This window comes from Phasianus colchicus, chromosome 3 (assembly GCF_987193195.1).
Source record: "Phasianus colchicus chromosome 3, bPhaCol1.hap1.1, whole genome shotgun sequence".
Lineage (NCBI taxonomy): Eukaryota > Metazoa > Chordata > Aves > Galliformes > Phasianidae > Phasianus > Phasianus colchicus.
Window position 1 is genome coordinate 59,752,967 of NC_143438.1, and position 20,500 is coordinate 59,773,466.

Here is a 20,500-nt window from a genome sequence, read left to right on the forward strand (position 1 = left end):
CTCAGAATTTTAATCATGCTTATAAAAAAGGAACCGGGCATGCATTGATGGAAGGAGACAAATCCTGGTCACTAACTGGTCCATTGTTGTATAGTTCCTCTCCTCCAGTTCCATAATCAGTAAACGCTGAGAATCACTATGCTATTGAAAATTATCAGCTACACAGGAACTGCTAGGTGGTTCTGCTTTCCTGTCAGTTTCTTCTTTGGAAATGACAGCCTTCTCTCTGCTGTCTTGCTATTTTTTCCAAAAGATATTGAGAAAGATCATAAAAAAAAGGATGTAAAATTAGTCTCAAGTAATGCCTTTGAGGGTCCAGTCCAAAGAGAAAAACACTGCTTGAGCTGTGTTTTTCAAAACTTAAGGAAAGAAAAAACAAACAAACAAACAAACAAACAAACAAAAAACTATCCTATTCCTTATCAATACCTTCTTGTAATCTTAACATGGATTGAGGTTGTCCACCTTCTTGACTAGTTAAACATCTCTGTAGATGTATGCAGGACAGGGGAAATTTCCAGTTCAGTCTTTGGCTAAACATGTAATTTTAAGATCTCAGAGAGTGATTGACATAGATTGCAGAATGTTTTTAGTACCACTCATATCTTCCATCCATTCCACTTAGTTTCCATCTGAAATCTGTGGGTTTTGGTGTCTTTTTAAAAAAAATCACAGAAGCACATCTTTTGGAAAAAAGATTATCTTGTTCCCTAGTAGACCCAATTCAATTCTGCTGGGCTCCTCTATACCTCTGGGAAGAAATTGACCCCAATCAGTATCTCAGTCAACTGCTCTTGGTAATGTCACACTCAACTATGTACGAGGGCTACTCTGGTAGCAGTGCCTCCTATTTTTTTATGCTGGCCCATGATATCAGAGGCGAATGTTGATGGTATGGCAGTAGAGGTTGAACTTTGCCATGTGACAGATGGCAGCACTGAATTACTCCATGCAGGAAAAAAAAAAAAAAATGGTACCCACTGACATTCATCGACACTTGCTGAACATTTATGGAGACCAAACATTGGATGTGAGCACAGTTAGGTGGTGGGTGTTGCGTTTCAGTAGTGGGGATGGTGACAGTGGGTCACCTCTGCTAGTGCAAGTTTTTACAAGCACAGCATGCAGGCTTTTATTCATCATTGGTGAAAATGCATAACTGATGCTGGTGACTGTGTTGAAAAATAGCATTTTGCAGCTGAGAATTTGCTCTATGAAACAGTGTTATTGTGTTCTTTGTATCTGTTGTAGTTTCCATGGAAATAAATAGAAAGCAATACTTTTGGAGTGACCTATATAAACAGGAAGGGCATCAAGCAAGTATTTTTTACAGTATATCTGAAAAAAAATCTAATCATATTTGTGTTGAATATAGTTTAAACAGTAAGTATAAGATATTTTAGAATACCGTATTTTATGCTCCACAGTTTCAGAGATATTTTGTGTCTTCTGAATGAAAGAACTAGATATCACTTTAGGAGCCTTATACTATCACAGCAAATTTCCAGTTGGCCATTTTAAATTTTCCAAGACATATGCATACAGTAAATAAGCATCAAATGGAATCTATGAGTTATTGTTACCTGGAGTGGTACTTGAAAACTGGATACAGTATGATTTCGAAAATGGAATGATGTTAGATGCCCATGTTCAGACATAAGTCACATTCTGGATACGTGTGAACATCTGGACACTTGGTTAGTGATGTCTCAAAGGAGTTTCCTAGAAATAATTGCAGAGTTATTCTGATGTGCAGGCCAGGTTTCAGCAGTAACTTATTTGTTATTTCACACTGACTAACATTTACTATTTGTGGTGATGATTTTGTCAGGAAGATACCTGGTCTTGAATAGTCTCCCTTCAGTATCAGTGAATACTGCTTCTGACTTGTTTTTACAGTTTTCAGCTTTTAGTAGATTTCCCATGTGGCACGTTTTTTTTATAACAATTGAATCTTGCCAACATAGTAGCCAGCACATAACCTCAAGGGATCGGATTCTGCTTTGCATATCAGCTCTTGTTATAGAGTATATTATAACAGTATATTTGTCTGTCAGACAAAGTTATGTCTTGTCTAGCTTCATAACAACTTTAATGATGTTTTTCATTTACTGCTCTGAAAAAATACAGTTTGACTCTCTTAAGTTCTTCCCCTTAGAATGGGGATTCAATAAGAAGTATGAATCATTACTGACACATTCAAAATAATCTGCCATACTGCCTTAAAATACTGATAAGAAAATCCGTGAGTCCTTTGATATTAGTAGTTACTCCATGCTGTAATTGAATTTGAAAAGCTCAGTTGAAAAGATTTTTATCCTCTGACGGTAAATTATTACTTCTAGAATAAAATAGTTTGATAAGCACTGCTGATTCATTTTGAAATTCAGTTTTGCATCCCATCATGTCATCTGGTCTAGTATTAGATATGGAGTATTAGATATGGAGGTTGGTGGCCCTGCATGTGGCAGGGGGATTGGAGCCTGATGGTCCTTGAAGTTCCTTCCAATCCAAGCCATTCTATGATTCTATGTTTCTATGATCTGATTATTTTCACAACAATATGAAATTATCAAGCCATAGTTGGATCTGTGATCTGTTATTGTGTAGAACTTTATTGTATATATATGTAGCCTGTTCTGTCTTTGAACACTTAATTTTTTTAAGTACAGTAATTTTCACCTGGCCTCACTGAATTACATCATACTTTTTTCCAGACCTTTGTCATTCTGTCAAGATAATTTTAATACTAATCATGTCCTGCATGGTTCTTGCAGTCTCTACTGTCTGTATCTTCCAATCCCTGCTGTCTTGCTTCTAGCTAGAAGCATAAAAGTCATAATTTCTATTCAGATAACAAACTGACTATGAAAGTACTGGATAGTACTGGATATATGTAAAGTTCTACAGAGCCCCATTGGTTACCAACTCTTAATTTGATAGAGGTAGATATTTATGAGCGCAACTTTCGACATATTTTTTCTGCCTATATAGCTATATTTCCATTATTTCCTTGTAAGAATGTCAAGCACTTTCAAAATGCTTTCTAAAATCAGGATAGATCACACCTGTTGCTAGAAAGCCCTCTTCTCTTCTAAAAAAGAACAGACTTGATTTAATATGATTCAGTTCCTGGGAAATCCATGTTGTTTAGTACTTATCACCTTCTTAGTAGAATGTTTATTTCTCCATTACTAATTTGATTTTTCATTTCAATAATTTTTTGGCAAATGAAGTTAGGAACATAATTTTCTGAGTCATCCTTTCCTTCTTTTTTCTTGCCTTTGTCCGAAAATAAGTAGGGACAACCTTTGGCTTTCTGATCTTCTTCAGCCTCTCCTGTTTTAATCAAATTCTTACAAGTTGTGTACTAGCATCTTTGAGATAGCTTTACCCAGACCCTTACATGTTTTCAGGTGAATTCACTAAGGCTATTATGTATGAATTTCTTCAGATTTCTAAATTCTATAATCTATATAATCTGTAGATTTCTTTCATTATTCTTAGCTTAGTCACTGAGTGTCAGTGGCATGATTTTGCTGACTACATTTAATCTTTCTTCTGAAGATGGAAATGAAAACACATTGGGTTTCCAGACATCCTATGACCATAGTTACGTATTAATTATTTAATGGCAGCACCATTTAACACAGCCAAACTTTATTCGTGCCTGCCCAAACTCATGCCTCTGGTCAGCTGGAAGAACTGTTTGTGTAGCTGAAATGGGCTGGAGAGCTACCTGACGAATGATCTCCCCATGCTGGAAACAGTTATTGCTGCCACGTATACCTGTGGCCTCATGGTCACATCAGAGTTGCAATAGCTCAGTGCTTGAGCTTACCCTTTGTTAGTAATATGCCACTGCATACTTTTTATTATGCTTTACTTTCTTTTTATTTGTTTCTTGTGTCTTGACCTTTCTGTGTTTATTACTATCCATTTATTTTTATTTTATATTTGTCTCTGGTAATCTGTGTGCAGGTCATCCAAGAGATCATTACCAAGCCAATACTTCTTGTGTTTCTGCTGCAAAAAGTTTATGCTTTTTCAGTGTTTCTTCTTCCAGTCAGTCTGACTGCTTTTCTGAGCAATTTTTTTTCAGAAAGACGTGGTTGTTCCTAAAAGCTATTTGCCATCTTGGGTAACTGAAATCTGATTCCCAGACATTTACTTTGTTTCACTGTTCTCTTCCTAGAATCATCATCTCTGATACTTTACAGTTTCTCTAATGCAAGTTTTCTTTCTGTTCAATGTTATTTATTATAAATGTTACCAACTTTATGTAACTTCATTCATTATAATGTCAACAGGAAATCTAATCACTTTCAAGGACTTCCTGTATGAGAGTGAGCAAGATCACTGATATTTTAAAATTTTCTCAGTATGAATATTTTTGAATTTGTTAAAACAGTTAGCAAACAAACAGAAATGTAAGCAAGCAAATTATAATTTACTTCCGCTCAGCTAATGGAAAGGATGGGATATATGATCAAATCAAGACAACAATTAAGATCAAGCCAATGAACGTTTGAGTCCAGTTTCTCACATCATTCAGCTAATATACTAACAGATAATCAGACTGAGTTATAGTACTGCCACTGGAAAAATGAGAGCTACTCTGAAAGCAGTGCCTTCTATATTATAATGTTGGCCTAGTACATCAGAGGCAGATATTGGTGGTATGGCAGTAGACCGTGAACCTTCTTGCCAATATTCCATTACATTTTGTTGCCATGTGACAGATAGCAGTAGAGGGGCAGTCTGACAAATTGGAGTCTGACATGGAAGTGTGTATGAAGCAAAGGTCTGTCACTGAATTCCTACATGCAGAAAAAATGTCACCCTCTGACATTCATCAACGCTTGCTGAATGTTTGTAGAGACCAAACTGTGGATGCACATTGAGGTGGTGGGTGGTACATTTCAGCAAGTTGGCAAATGATGTGACTAGGTAGAATAACAGTGTTTTGTAACTGCGAATTTGTTCTATCAAGTGTCGTTGTGTTCCTTGTAACTGTTGCAGTTACCAGAAATAAATAGGTAGCATTACTTTCAGAGCAATCAGAAGTACTTCTTAAGAACATACTTTGATTCATTCTTGAGACCATGGCAGTGATAACTAAATTTTAGCATTAAGCTTGCAAAAGATGTGGGGAGCCACAGGTCGTACTATAGGTGTAACTTGTCACTTTGACTATTGCTCTGTAGCTATTGGTTATTTCCCAATGCAGAGATTTCCTTTGGTTCTGTCATGGTGATACTGTTTTACTATTTCTCTCTCAAACCTCATTGTTACCTAATATTATTGATTTATTATTCTGTTTCTCTCCTTGTGAAAAGAATAGAATCTTTTCCCTTGATTAAATAATAGTTAAATTCTGCAAAATAGCACATTTTGGTTAATAATTACTTTTAACTCTAAATTTAGTAATGTATTTGGATTTATATTACAATAATTAGGAGATCAGAAGACTTTGATATTTAATTCTGGGGGACTTTTGGAAGTGTCTTTCCCAAAACACATATAAAGTAAGAATCATATGCATAAGAAAATGTAGTGAAAAACTAAGAAAGACTGAGTTCTGCTGAAGCTTCAATCACACAGTTGCAAATCTCTCTGAAGAGAAAATAGAAGATTACCTTAACAAAACCTTTCTAGTTCTAAGAGATTTACCAAGCTTCTTTATCTAAATTCTCAGGTCACTTTTTTTTCAGGGTAGTGTATATGGAGAAAGAGGGGCATTGAATTTTGTGGGCTAGTCTGTATGAACATAAGATATATATCAGAAGGATGACTTTCTTCATTTTGTGGTGGGTTTTTTTTGTTGTTTTTTTTTTTTGTTTTTTTTTTGTTTGTTTGTTTTTGTTTTTCAGGCTGATTTTCAGGACCAATAAGTAAATATTCTGGATTATGAATGCAGCTCAGTCCTCTCACAGACCAGTTGGGTTTTGGTGACAGAGGAAAGCTGCTTCTGTGTACAGCTTTTAATTTCAACACATCTGCTAAGTTGACCCTGGACAGCTTGATGGATTAATTTTCCAAAAAACTGACAAATATAAGGAGGTCATAGATGTGGTAGTACTTGGAAAATGGATGTTTTAGGGGTAAGCTAAATGATATGATAGAAATGTAAAGATTAATGTACACATCCTTTCTTTGATTTAAGAAGTTTGCTTTTTTTTTTTTCAAGTAGTTGTTTCAGTTCATAATTATCAATGTTTTTCTACCAACAAAGATTGGCAGGCTTTTGTGTCTTTGTGACATTTTAAAGGATTTAGAACCAAATCCATACAATATTTTGGTATTTTGTTATATGCAATTTACTCAAACAGAAAAAAATTTATTTTGCCTTACTCAAATCATAATCCAAATTCCATGTAATGTAAAAAGTCACAGAGAAAGCCTGGATAATGACCTTCTGAAAGTAATCCTTGGAATCTAACACGAGAGTTAGACATCATTCATATCTATTCTCATTGATTTATATATTAAAATCTAAGGTTTTTCCTCTAATCTGTAATGAGTAACATACCTAACTGGATCATTTCGTATGAGTTTAAAACCTGAAAACAACCAAACCTCATTTAATACATTTCCATTCAGCAAATAGTGGGTTGAAGTTACTATACATCAAGCCTAGAGCTAACATTTTAATGTTTTTCTCTTTGTGTAAGTTAGACTTCAATACTTCTTTTCCAGCTTATCACTGATTTAGCAAGTGTAAGTAATAAGAAATTGACAAGCTTAATGCAGCAAACACAAGTGCTTAAAAACTCCTGGCAATACTGCCTGAGACATCCTGGAATAAGTGTGTTGTATCTGAAGTCATATTTTTCAAAGCCTTTGATGAACACTTTTTTTTACTGAAAGTGCCTAATCAAATTTTAAACAACGTACACATCTCATCTCTCTACCATTCTCTAGAAGAGACTTACTATTTGCACTTCAATTATGATTTGTGTGGAAAGTATCCTTTCTTAGGTTTGTGATGAAAAGCATCCCTCTTTGTGATCTGATAATTTGTTTTCATTTTCCATTTTTCTTACGTAATGACAAGTGAGATTAATTATTTTGTATTCAGCTTTTCCAAGATATTCATGTTTGTTTATTTGTTTTTAATTCTTTCGTCAGTGGTCTCCATTTCAAAGGGGATAGTGTTTAATCTCTCCTTATTCTAAAGCCATATACATCTTTGATTATCTCGCACACTATTCTGTGTTCTTTTTCTGATTCAGTTACTTCCTTTTTGAGATGAGGAGGAAAAAGAGCTATGTGTAACACTGAAGGTGCAAGACACAAGGGATTTACAGTGGTGCAGTAATATATTCTGCTTTTTTTACTATTGCTGTCCTACAATTTGATTCTCCCTTCTGATTGCCATGGAACACTGATCCGATGTTTACAATGAACTATTTGCAAGTTTTCTATGAAGTAATAAAAACTTTAGAGCCTTTATATGTTTATTTATTGTTTTGGTTTTTTTTACTATATGTGTTTACTGATATTGAATCATAGAATCATAAAATGGTTTAGGTTGGAAGAGACCTTAAAGATCATCTAGTTCCAACCCCCTCCTATAGGCAGGGACACCTCCCTCTATACCAGAGGTTCACCGCTGCATCCAGACTGGCCTTGAATGCTTCTGGAGAAGGGGCATCCACAACCTTGCTATGCAACCTGTTCCAGTGTCTCACCACCCTCACAGTAAAGAATTTCTTCGTAATATCTAGTCTAAATCTACTCCCTTCTAGTCTGAAGTCATTTCCTCTCATCTTGTCACTACATGCCTTTATAAGAAGTTCCTCCCCAGCTTTCCTGTAGGCCCCTTCGGGTACTGGAAGGCAGCTATAAGGTCTCGTTGGAGCCTTCTCTTCTCTAGGTTGAAGAGTTCCAACTCTCATCCTGTTCCCCTAGAAGAGGTCCTCAAGCCTCCAACTGAGGTGTTATTAAATTTTAATTCTAATTTTATCACTCAGTTTCTCAATACCATAAGATCAATCTCCAACATTTTGCAGTCAACTCAGATGAGTTTCTTTTCCTGTTATCCAGTTATTCATGTATACTTTAAATGCATAGGGCTGAAATAGGGTGATGCCTTCAGGCTCCCCCTTTTATGTTAAGGTTTCCTCCAAGGGTTAAGGGCATTCTGTTAAAATCCTGGTGTCCCTCATCTCTAGAGGGAGATTTCCTAGGAAAAGATCTTTCCAAGCTCTGGATGCAGGGAGAAGTGGGCTTACATTTCTCTGCTTGATTTCTTCTCAGATTCAGCTTTAGTTTAGATGTTTTTGCTGGTTTTGTGTGGAGACAAAGAATGTCCCCATTTTTTCTTTTATCTTCACAAACTGCCTGATTACAAGCTTGCTCCCGGGAAAACAGATGCTGATTTGGGCTTTGAGATCCACAACCAGACCCAGATAAAAGTAAAGAGAGTAGTGGGATACAGTGAAGGGTGGTAAGAGCCACAACTCCCATACAGGGGCCATATACCGCAAACAACTAAATTGCCAGAAGGAGATTGTAAAAGTGATCACACCAGGTCAGGGGTAACTGGAGAAGCCACTTCTGAAATTCATTTGGTACTGATAGAAAGTAAAGCTTCATTGCAATTCTTGATTGCTTTTCTCCCCAGCGGGAATCCAGTACAAAAACATTTTAATACATAGTTTTATTGGGAATACCTGAGCAAAATGATAACATTGCTGCTTTTACGGTAGTCTTGATTCTCACATATCATAGCAGGTCACTTCACAAAGCATTAAAGGGGTGTGTGTGCTTCTGTACCTCCGTCTGTGCATTCTGATAGCACCTTGAAGGAATTAAACAATATCATCAATAGTAAGAATACAGTGGGAAAGGCAGACATAGAAACTACCATAAAAGGGTTTTTCAGAAGAACTTTTATTGCAATTATTGCATAATTTTAGGTGTTACAGCTGAATGAAAATGCTGCTGTTAACTGCCAAACACATAAATCCAAACACGTTTCTGATGATAGTACTGTTTCTTCCAAAAACAGTTCAAACTGTGTCTCAAAATATTTGTTCTTTGGTTTGAATATGGAAGATTGAAGTACAAGTGAAAGCATACAAGTGGTAAATCATTTGTTAAATATGATAGTAGACAGAAACTGACTAGGAAGAAAAGAATGATGATTGGAATGGCATTCCTCAGCTTCACTAGTTTTGTTAAACTACTGTCCATCACTAGCATTTCAGTGAACGCACGTATGCACAATATCAATAAACAATATCAAGGTCTTTTGTGGACGTAGAAGTGATTCTTTTCATTTTTCATTTTCAAGAATCAACATTAATTATATACTTGTCTGTTTTGTCTTTTCTTTCCTTTTCTTCTTAACAGTGCAGGTGAACTTCTTTGCAAAAACAAAGAAATGAAAAACCCAGCAAACTGACTTACCATCTGTAATCCACTAAGGAAGATAGAATTTTTAGATTTTCAAGTATATATTTACACTGTAAAGAAAAGAATATCAAAACTAGTAATAGTTTGTGATTTTCTATGTCTATAATGAACAAAATCTTAATGGAAAATTTAACTATGTAATGTATTAAAAAAAAAAAAAAATCAGAATTGAGATCCACAGAGAGAAATAGTATATGTTGCTTTGTTGGCTCTCTCTGCAAACTAGATTATAAGAAAAGTTTTCAGACATCTGTATTCATCCATATTCATCTGCTATGTTTGCAGATTAACATGAGGTAAAATAATATGTTCAACATTATCTACTTCTACCTGGACACTTAAGATGTATCTATAAAGGAGTTAGAGAACTGTGAGGATCAGGCTGCAATAATTCTATTCTTACACTCATTGTCACTTCACTGAAATCCTGAACTTCTCATTTTTATTTCCATGCTACAGCTTGTTTGTCTTTAAGTGATGAAGTTTCATCCATGTGTTGTTGACAAAGTGCATGAAGGGAAAGAAATAATTTAGTAGAAAATAAATAATTCTCACAGATAACAATGCATTAGGATTAAAATGTATTCTTGGTGCCTGTTGCGATAAACTAGTAGAAATAATACTCCCCTTATGTGCCTTTTGATTAACAAAAAAGGCAAAACACATATTTTGGTATTTTATTGGCAAAGGATATCTTTCTTAATTTCTGCAGTATAAGCAGGAGAAGAATTTTTGAAAGACTATTAACATAAAAGATGGACCAGATTTTCAATAGTTTAGTCTTCTCAAAGCAGTTTACTTTGGTACCTCCTACATGCATAATTTCATTACCAGCTTCCAAAGCTCAGGGGAGATGAAACCTTATGGATACGTCAAAGAATCACTTTGGGTTACAAGACACCGTCAAACATGAATTAAAGTGTGCCTTGTCAGAAGATACAAAATGCTGTGCATCTGCGAGTAGCTCTGTAATTATTCTTAACACCAGCTAAAGCAAAAGCAAAAGCAAAAAATATATATTTATAAAAATATACAAATACACAAAGCCAAGGTTTACAGAAATAAAGAGAAGCCCACTTTCTGTCTCCTTCTTGTAAAATCATATGTGAAGTGTTTTCTCGCATCCTGTTATTCAGCTGAAGAGCTGATTAGATATTAACCTAAGTGTCACTGAAATCCAGGAATGAAACTTGCCAACCGAAATGATAGATTAAAAAGCCAGCCTTGCTTTATTGCAGTTCTGGGTGCATGGGGGATTTCTTTTATGTGAAAACGTGAATATTCACACAATTTCTGTGAAGTGTATGCCTATTCTGAGAATTGCTATACATACTAAAATCTAGTGTTACACATGCACTGTGTTAATATGGGATTCTTGCAAGGGGTCTTTGATGGTCATGGGGTTCCACTAGGAATTGCTATCTGGCCAGAAGGTTATATGCTGAGTGGGTTTGTTCCTTTCTTTGATCAAGAAATTATTTACAGAAATCAACTGATGACTAACTTTATAATTATCACATCGACCTTTTTTATGATGCCCTACATTATTAACCCTAGTGGAGTATAGTGTACCTCCTTGCAGCTTGTGGAATATTGAGCCTCATTGTCTTGCTTATCTAGGAAAAACAACATTCCCTAGACAGAAAGTCAGTTAGCTGAAGACTCTGAATTAATTCCCAGGTATCTTAAGAGCTTTGATTCCATTCTGAACAGAAAGTTTATTTCCCTTAAGATCTGGAGGAAAAATAAATCTAGAGGAAAGGTCTTGCTTGTTTATCCAACTCTTTTCTGGTAGTTTTCTAAGAGTCTGCTCAGATATAGATCTCTGTTCTATCCTTCTTTCTTTCCACCTTCATTTCCTTTCCTTTCCATCATCTTGTTCAAGGTTCAGGGTTCAAGTTGCCTCTGTTTTACACTGTTGATCTTCAATTTATTCAGTCAAATCATTAACAAGTGATTAATATCTTGCAAGATAAAATAGTGAGTACTAGCCAGTCATAATTGGGGGTTGGAGATTCATATTTCTTGAGGTCCCTTCCAACCCTGGCCATTCTGTGATTTTTGATAATTCTTTTTAACTACTGTGTTTAAATGTTGTTTTTATTATTTTTACATATTGAGACTTTCATTCAAAATCTTAAACTTACCTATCAAATAATGGATAACCAAATCAACAGGATTAATGCTAGGGGCTTGTTTCTTTCTTGTGTGAGTCAAGAATAAAGTTTCCAGATTCCTCTCTGGGTGTAAGTCATCTTAAGCAGCTGTTCCCTAGCCTCATCTGCAGTCTGAACCAAATGTTCCAGCTTTCTCTTGTAAGAACACAATATTTTTTTCTAAAGAAAGGATGGAGAATAAACCCTAAATAAACTAAACGTTTGAGGGAGAGAGATAGAAGAAACAGTAATGTTCTTACTATTTTTTCTCAACCCTAGCCAAGCTGAGACCTTGGCAACAGAACTCTACTCCCTCTTAACTAGTGATGTCTTTTCAGCATCTGGGCAATAAGGGTAGTTTTATGTTTAAGCTGATGGAGAAATTGAAGGTAATAATGCTTCTGATTTTGACTTGGGAGGATAGATTATCAAATAGAATTTTTAACTTAAAGATAAGGTGACAGTGTTATTATCAAGTTTTGAGAACAGCAAATAGTATGCAAGACTTCAGAAAGCACAGTAGCTAACATCTTTTGCAGAATGCTGCTCTCTAAGCAGCTCTGCTAGGTAGATAGCATTTAATGGGAGTCACTTCCTGTAGTATTAGCCAACAGCAAATTTTACATACATTTTAAGAAGATACATTTATTTTAGCAATTTATTCACTTGTTTCTCCCCTATCAATATAAAGCAAAAGAATCATAGAATCATAGAATAGCCTGGGTTGAAAAGGACCACAATGGTCATCGAGTTGCAATGCCCGTGCTACATGCAGGGTTGCCAACCACCAGACCAGGCTGCCCAGAGCCACATCCAGCCTGGCCTTGAATGCCTCCAGGGATGGGGCATCCACAACCTCCTTGGGCAACCTGTTCCAGTGTGTCACCACCCTCTGTGAAGAACTTCCTCTTAATATCTAACCTAAACCTCCCCTATCTCAGTTTAAAACCATTCCCCCTTGTCCTATCACTATCCATCCTCGTAAACATCCTGTTTATACGCTCCCTTCAAGTACTGGAAGGCCACAATGAGGTCTCCCCGGAGCCTTCTCTTCTCCAAGTTGAACAAGCCCAGTTCCCTCAATGTTTTCTCATAGGAGAGCCCTCTGATCATCTTAGTGGCCTCCAAGAGCTCCATGTCCTTCCTGTATTGGGAGCCTCAGGCCTGGACGCAGTACTCCAGATGGGGCCTCACAAGATCTGATTTAGAGGGGGACAATCACCTCCCTCTCCCTGCTGCCACCCCTTTTTTAATGCAGCCCAGAACACAGTTGGCCTTCCAGGCTGCATCACACACTGCTGCCTCACGTCCAGCTTCTCGTTTACCAAGACTCCCAAGTCCTCCGCAAGGCTGCTGTCCAGAAGATCTTCCCCCAATTTGTACAAAAACCTAGGATTGCCCTGATCCAAATACAGCACCCTGCACTTGGCCTTACTGAACCTCATTAGGTTTTCATGGGCCCACTTCTCCAGACTGTCCAGGTCTCTCTGGATGGCTTTCCTTCCTTCCAATGTATCGACTGCACTGCTCAGCTTGATGTCATCCACAAACTTGCTGAGGGTTCCCTCGATGCCATTGTCTATGTCATTGATAAAGATGTTGAAGAGTACCAGTCCCAGTGTCGACCCCTGAGGGACATCACTGTGATTGGCCTCCACCTTGATACAGAACCATTGATCACAACCCCTTGGCTGCATCCAGCCAATTCCTAATCTACTGAACACTCCATCCTTCAAATCCACACCTCTCCAATTTAGAGAGAAAAGTAGAGAGAAATTTACTTAAATTTAGAGAAAAACATACCCATCAGCTTGTCACTAATTTTTAGAGTCTTTAATTCATTTTAAGGCCTGAGTTGTAGTCTCTGGGAAAGCTCTTAACTAGTACTATAAATGGAACAGCTGGACCAAACTGGCTGCAATTGAAATTCATAGATAATCTTCCTAATACCTGAATTTTATTCAAGTCAAATCCAATAGATTTTAAGTTGGAAGGAAAAAAAATACTTAGCATAATGTACTTCACAAGGTGGTGCTACCATATACTGCAGTGTATTCTGAACATAAAACTTGAAGTGGAGTTGTATCTTTTTGACTAGAAAAATCTTACAAATCTAGCTTACCTGTGTTACACACATTCTCCGACAGTCAGGCCTACAGAATGCTGACTTAGTTTATTTGGCTGATCCTATGCTACTGTAGTGAGAACTCTATGAAACACTGTGTAGTAACAGTGGTGATAAGTGTCCTGTTGTAGACCTGATTTTGAAGAACAACCTGATAGCTTAGGACAATACTTCATGTAATCTTAAATCCCCGGTAAACAGTTTTGATCTAGTTGATCTGCAGTAAGTGCAGGAGATAGGAAAGTAATCACATTATGTGAAAGTGGATTTTAAGGCCACAGCTGATGATGACAATGCCAAGTAGAATGATTTAAATAAAAATTACTTAAATCATCAATTTTAATAAAAATATTTCACTTTGAAAACAATAACCTTGATTTAAACAAACACTTTTAATTTTGCATTTGTCCTTGTTTTCCTAAAGAGAAGTTAATCCACATTAACTAGTAACTATTAAAATACATTAATTTGCAAGTAAATATACATTTTACACTCAATTTGGTTCTTCTCTTTAATAGGATATGTTCTAGTAATATTCATTTATAAAGCAATTATAGCACAGCATGTATTTGCTCAAATGATTAGTTTTTTAAAAATGTCTTGCATGTTTTCATAGTTTTTTACAGCTTAATGATGGACAATTGTATAATCTAATTTCACTTCTATTAATTTAGGCATTTATATTTCATGCAGATGTCCATATCGTGAGCTTAGAGATTTTAGTTAGACTGAAATATGTATGTTCTCTAGAGGGAAAAAAAAGAGAGTAGTATTTCATTTTTATCTGAGGTTCTTGGGAGAATATATATTATATATTAAAAGTCCTGATAATAACATTATATAAATGTACCTATGTTCCACTCATAGGAAAACCTATCATGTACAGCAAATCAGAGTCCTTGTCCCTTAAACAAGGTGACAGTTTTTTCCCATACCTTGAGTTTGCTCATCATTATGATTTGGGGAATGTGAGTGAAGTTTACCTGCCAGTCATCAAAGAAATATGAGGTTTTGTACCAAAACTTTACATGAGCCAATAATGTGCACTTGCAGCCTGGAAGGCCAGCTGTATCCTGAACTGCGTGAAAAGAGCAGTGGCCAGCAGGATGAGGGAGGTGATTGTCCCTCTCTGCTCTGCCATTGTGAAGAAGACCCAGTGTATTACTGCATCCAGGCCTGAAGCCCCCCCCCAACACCAGAAAGATGTGGAGATATTAGAGTAAATCCAGAGGAGGGCCACAAAGACGATCAGAGGGCTGGAGCACCTCTCCTTTGAAGAAAGGCTGAGGGATCTGGGCTTGTTCAGCCTGGAGAAGGTCCCTTCTTGTACCTAAGGGGAGCTTATAAACAAGAAGGAGACTGACTTTTTACATGGTCTAATAGCGATTGGACAAAGGGGAGTGGTTTTAAACTAAAAGAAGAGAGATTAGAACTAGATATTTAGAGGAAATTTTTCTCTCAAAGAGTGCTGAGGCACTGGCACAGGCTGCCCAAAGCAGTTGTTGATGCCCATCCCTGGAAGTATTCAAGGTCTGGCTGAATGGGGCCCTGGGCAGCCTGATGCAGTGGGTGGCAGCCTGGCCCAAAACAGTGGGGTTGGAACTAGATGATCTATAAATTCCCTTCCAACTCAAGCCATTCTGTGATTCCAACCATGGCCACTGTCTGACTTCTGAGAGTTATTTGATTTTTCTGAAAGATGGACTAGATGCTGTTGGGGGTCTCAGTACCTGCTGTGATAAATATCTGAGTATTTTATGTATTATTTACTCTCACCAGAGCAGGATTTTTGCTCTAAGAACGGTGCAGATGAGTGAAAGCAGAGGATAATATCCTCTTCTACTTCATTTTCTGCCGAGTGACATGGACAAATGACTTCTGAAACAGTTCACTAGATCAGGCTCTGCGAGCAAAACAGTCAGTGCAAGGATCCCAAAAGGTTCCCATGTCTTTAAAAAACATTGTCAAGACCACTTGGCATCTAAATTGCTCTCTGTGTCAAGCTCCAGGTTCCCATTCATACCTCTAATTACTAACAAAATTTGATATCTTGGACATCCTGCTCTAACTACTTCATCATCCCCTTTGAAAGATTTCTGAAATCCAAAATGAGCAAATGAAATATCTTCCAGGTCATTGCATCATGGCTTCTTTAGTTATCAGGGGACACACATTTATGCCTATCACTTGGTGCCAGGCCAATAGCCTGCATTTCCAATACCGACAAACCAGGCAATACACATCAGTCAGCTCACTGCAAATTGGCAATTAACATGATGGCTGGATGGGTTCACATGAGCATAACATTATTAATTAAACAGCAGCTGGGTTAATCAAGATAGTAAAAGTAATTTGTTGGAATAAATATTTTATTCATATGTCCATCAATAAAGCAAAAGTGGAGATTTTAATTAATACATTAATAAAAATATTCCACTGTAGTGACCATAGCTCTGTTTAAGTATCTCAGTACAGGTCTAATTTGTTCCCACTTCATCACTTCTTGTTAATCGTAGTGTAGATATCAGTTACCAATTACAATTACAAGTATGTTGGTTACAAGCCAAGTATTGCTGTCCACCACAGAGCATGTATACTGGACAACTGTTGTCAAAGGGCTATTTTTCCTCTTTGCTGCCATGTTCTTTCAGAAATGAGTGCATTCTCCCGTTTAATTACAGAAAGTTCTTGATATATGGTGAGTTGCAATATGATATTACAATGATAGTACAATGTGATTAAAGACCTGATTTTTTCTTTTATCCAAAATTAACTTATGGGGTAAATACATTTTTTATTTTTATGTTTTAAACAAGTATGCAGTAGCTTTGATTTCTGTCTAATTAAGGAAAATTTATCTCATAATTAAAAGAAATACAAAGAAACACTGATAAGCAGTGAAAGGCTGCTGATTTTATAGGAGATATGGCAAAGACATTACAACAGTGTTCCAAGCAGTAACATCAGTGGAAAAAGGTTTACATTAAGGAGAAGATGTACTGAAAGAAGATGTAAGCTGTTATGGCTGTTAAGACAATCAGGTTTACCAAGCCCCACACTTTTTGGAGAGCAGACCTCTTAGAGTATTTTTCCCTCCTTTTGCTTGCTTGCTTTTTGCTTTCTTCTTTCGATGATTTAGTGGAGGGTTGTTAGAGTTAGGGTAGTATGGTTAGGTTGTGGTTGGACTCGATGATCTTTAAGGTCTTTTCCAACCTAAACAATTCTATGATTCTATGATTTTGGTCAAGTAGATTGTTGTATATGAGAATAGAAATCTCTTTCTATGCCGGAGATGAGAGGTGGGGCTAGCATTCTCCCTGACTTTGAAAAAAAAAAAAAATCATGAAGTACTGCAATGGCAAATGTTAAGGAAGTAGTTGAGCTGCCTTCAAAAATATTTAACCTACAAAGATTGTGGGCTGAAATGTCTTGCCTGCTTCCAAACATTTCAGTCCCATACTTAGGGAGAAGAAACAAACCCAAGTGACTCACATGGTCAAATTACACACTGTCAGTGGTGAATGGAAGTAGTGTAAATGAGTGGATGATATTCCCTCATGAAAAGCCACCTATTTTCTGGTATTTCTGTTGTACTTAATGCAATAGCAATTTAATCTATGTGTAATGTTCAGCTAGCTTAAGCAATATACCTCAAGTATGATTGCTTTTTCAATTCCTTGGAATCCTTTATGTAACATTGCTTCAGTTTGCATACATTAAATACTCATCCACCCAGTGTCCACCTGATAAAGGTGGTAGCTTTTCCCTAGTAAAATTGACCCTGCCCCCCCCCCAAAAAAAGCCAAGGATGCTGCCAGTGATGGAGCCTGCTCAAAACTAGAAGAAAGCTGGATTAAACTCACTAGTTCCTTTCCCAAAACCCCAGCGAGGTGAATGGCCAAGGCAGGAGGCTCTGGCAGGACTAGGACACAGTGCAGCTTTCATTCGCAGGGAACTTAGCCTGGGTGCACTGCAGCTTAATTCTCCACAGAGAGAATTAATCCCTTGGAGGAGGATTAAGCTTCAGTGAGCTGAGGCCACTTTATTTCTGAATGGGGAAGGCCACACGGGGATTTAATGTACTTTATCTTCTGTGCATTGATTTCACAGCTTTAGTTAATTCATCTTAACTTCCCTGAATTCCCTTCTGTGGACAAGCTTTTTGTCTGCAGAGGCTCTTGGAGCTGCTTGTAAAGCTCTTGGTGTAGCCCAATGAGAAAGCAGGTTGGAGTGATTTCTGTGCCTGTAAAGGAGCTTATACCTGTCTGGAGACCATTAAATTACCTCTTTCTCAAACGCTTGATCCATGACAACCTTAAAAGAACTATTTTAATTAGGCTTTTTTTTTTTTTTTTTTTTTTTTTTTGTATTGAAGAGATGAAAAAAGAGTTTTTTGAAAACTAATCTCTGGGTTATTTTAGAAATCTCTCATGAACAGCCTCTTTGAGGCTTTCAGATAGCACAAATTGTGTACAGCTGCACAAACAGTATTTTCTCAAGCATGGGCATGTCTGGGCATTGAAGTTAATAGATTTCCTTTCCCAGTAGAATTATCTTCTTTTTGGTGATGGTCATAAGAGAAGATTTTGTCCATACGAAAAGCAAACCAGCACAGTTTCTATTCTCTGGTCCCAAAAATTTTAATCCCTTTCTCTGAGTGGCACAAGTGACACAGACCTGGGCTAAGGAGAATGTTTTTGTGGAAGCTGCTGTTAAAACAATGGCATGATTTTGCTGGTGTTGTCCTTTGGGAAAACAAGTCTGCTCTTTTCTTATCTAGTGAATGTGATTTAAAGATAGGCCCTTCTGATAAAGTGTTTCCTGATGCTGATGAATCATATCCCAATTTTAATGTTTAACAACATCCTGACATTTCACATATCAAATTAAACTATTGCCAAGCAGTTTACTGGGTCACTTTCTGCAAGACAAAATGACATTTCTCGTGGATTTTGTAATAACTTTACTATAACCTAATTCCATAGCAGTTAGTAAATATTTTTTTCTTTTTTATATGTAAATTAGGTAAATTTGTAAACAAGTAAATATAGGGGGAGTATCTACACATATTTAGCAAATGTATGAATAACAGAATTACAGAGTCACATGGGTTGGAAGACTCTAGAGATCATTGAGTCCAACCCCATTGCCAAAGCAGGCTCCCTGCAGGAATTCACACAGGTAGGCATCCAGACTGGTCTTGAATATATCCAGAGAAAAAAACAGTAACTTAAAATCAAGATCTAAGTGCTTTCCTTTCTAATTCAATGTTCAGACCTAGTGTTTTGGAGTAGCATTCATCAGTGCTGATCTCAGTGAGGCAGGAAAACAGGAGACGATTTTAAAATACAATATATCATGAGGAAAGAGAGAAAGTGTCTTTAATGTAGCTGTGTGTGACCACTTGCACTGAGATTTACATATTAATTCAGGAAATAGGAGGAAATTTTTTCTAAATATAGCTATGACAGATGTACTTACATGGTATTGTAATAAAAGCTTATTAAGTGTCCACTGTGTTCTTATGATCACTTTTCCTCTTCTTTCATGCAGCTGATTGGATTTGTGTATGCCTGTTACGTGATCAGTATTTTCATGGAGGAAGAGGACAGCTGTAAGTATTGATACTCACCTATTCGTCTCTGGAGCCACAGTCCCTGGGGTGAGACTTGGTCTTGCATTAACTACCAAGAAGAACAAAGCTTGAAAAGTGGCAGAGTCTGACATTCATGTACACAACTAATATTACTCAAACACATATTTACTTAGGTACTACAAGTGTATGGATTTCTACAAGTGTATGTGCTTTCTGAACTTGTTTGTAAGGATGATGATATACCCTTTACATGAGTCAGGTATAGTGCTGAAAAGCTTGTCATTCATGTTGCACATATGCTTTGTTTTTTTATACATACATTTAAACTTGAATCAAAGCTCCTGAGGACATTTAGTCTGGTTTTCCTAAGAACAGTTTTATTGACAATAAAGTTAATGTAGATAACATATCAAGCCATTTATAATGTACTGTATCACTCTCATTAACAATTAAATGAACATATTCAACACTTAAAAGCAACTAGATCATGCATCTGAAACGCTGACCTCAAGTTCTTAACCTACTTTTATCAAGAAAACACTGATATACATACCTATTTTGTTCAAAAAGTTTAAAAATGTGAACAGCATTCAAAAAGCATTTATTTATAGTTATTGAATGGTCATTGGAAAAACATTGATATGTTGAATGCTGTGGTAGTAAGCTATGAGAAAACAGATGGTGAGAACTGCCTCACACTGTTACCCACACAGCTATCACAGGTGTTGTTAAAACCAGTAGTGAGACTGGAATTATGTTGGATGAGCAAAGAGAAGCAAACTGAAGAGCAAGTCTGTGTAAAATAGGGAAGATGTGTCAATGTTAGACACTTCTCACATATAAGGAGTTAAGCAGTATATCTATCTCTAGCAAAATATTGAACAAATGCCAAGAAAAGCATCAAATTATGGCTGTAGATTAAATAATATACAAGCAAATACTTATTCATACAATTTTATTCATAAATCTTAACATAGTTGTTTCTGAATAAACCTGTGGCACCTGTGAGTGATATAAATATAGTAGGGAAAAAAAAAAAATCAGATCTCAAAGCAGTATTTGCTAATATCTTCAAAGTCTTATTGAAAACATAATTTGAGTAATTCATGACTATGATGCAAAGGCAGACTTTTTGATTTAAAACAGTGTGGAGAAACAAGTGTTTATTCATCGTTAAAACTACTCTGTTCAGTTCTCCAC

At 36.6% G+C, this 20,500-nt stretch overlaps 1 protein-coding gene across 3 annotated transcripts in view; it reads left to right on the forward strand.

Annotated features, from left to right (window-relative positions):
- Nucleotides 1–20,500, forward strand: part of NKAIN3 (sodium/potassium transporting ATPase interacting 3) — a 339,390-nt gene that overhangs the window by 297,708 nt on the left and 21,182 nt on the right. For all 3 annotated transcript variants that reach the window (XM_090138341.1, XM_090138342.1, XM_090138343.1), the window contains one exon: nucleotides 19,258–19,318. In XM_090138341.1, the coding sequence (XP_089994467.1) occupies nucleotides 19,258–19,318 (61 nt within the window). The remainder of the gene's footprint in view (nucleotides 1–19,257; nucleotides 19,319–20,500) is intronic.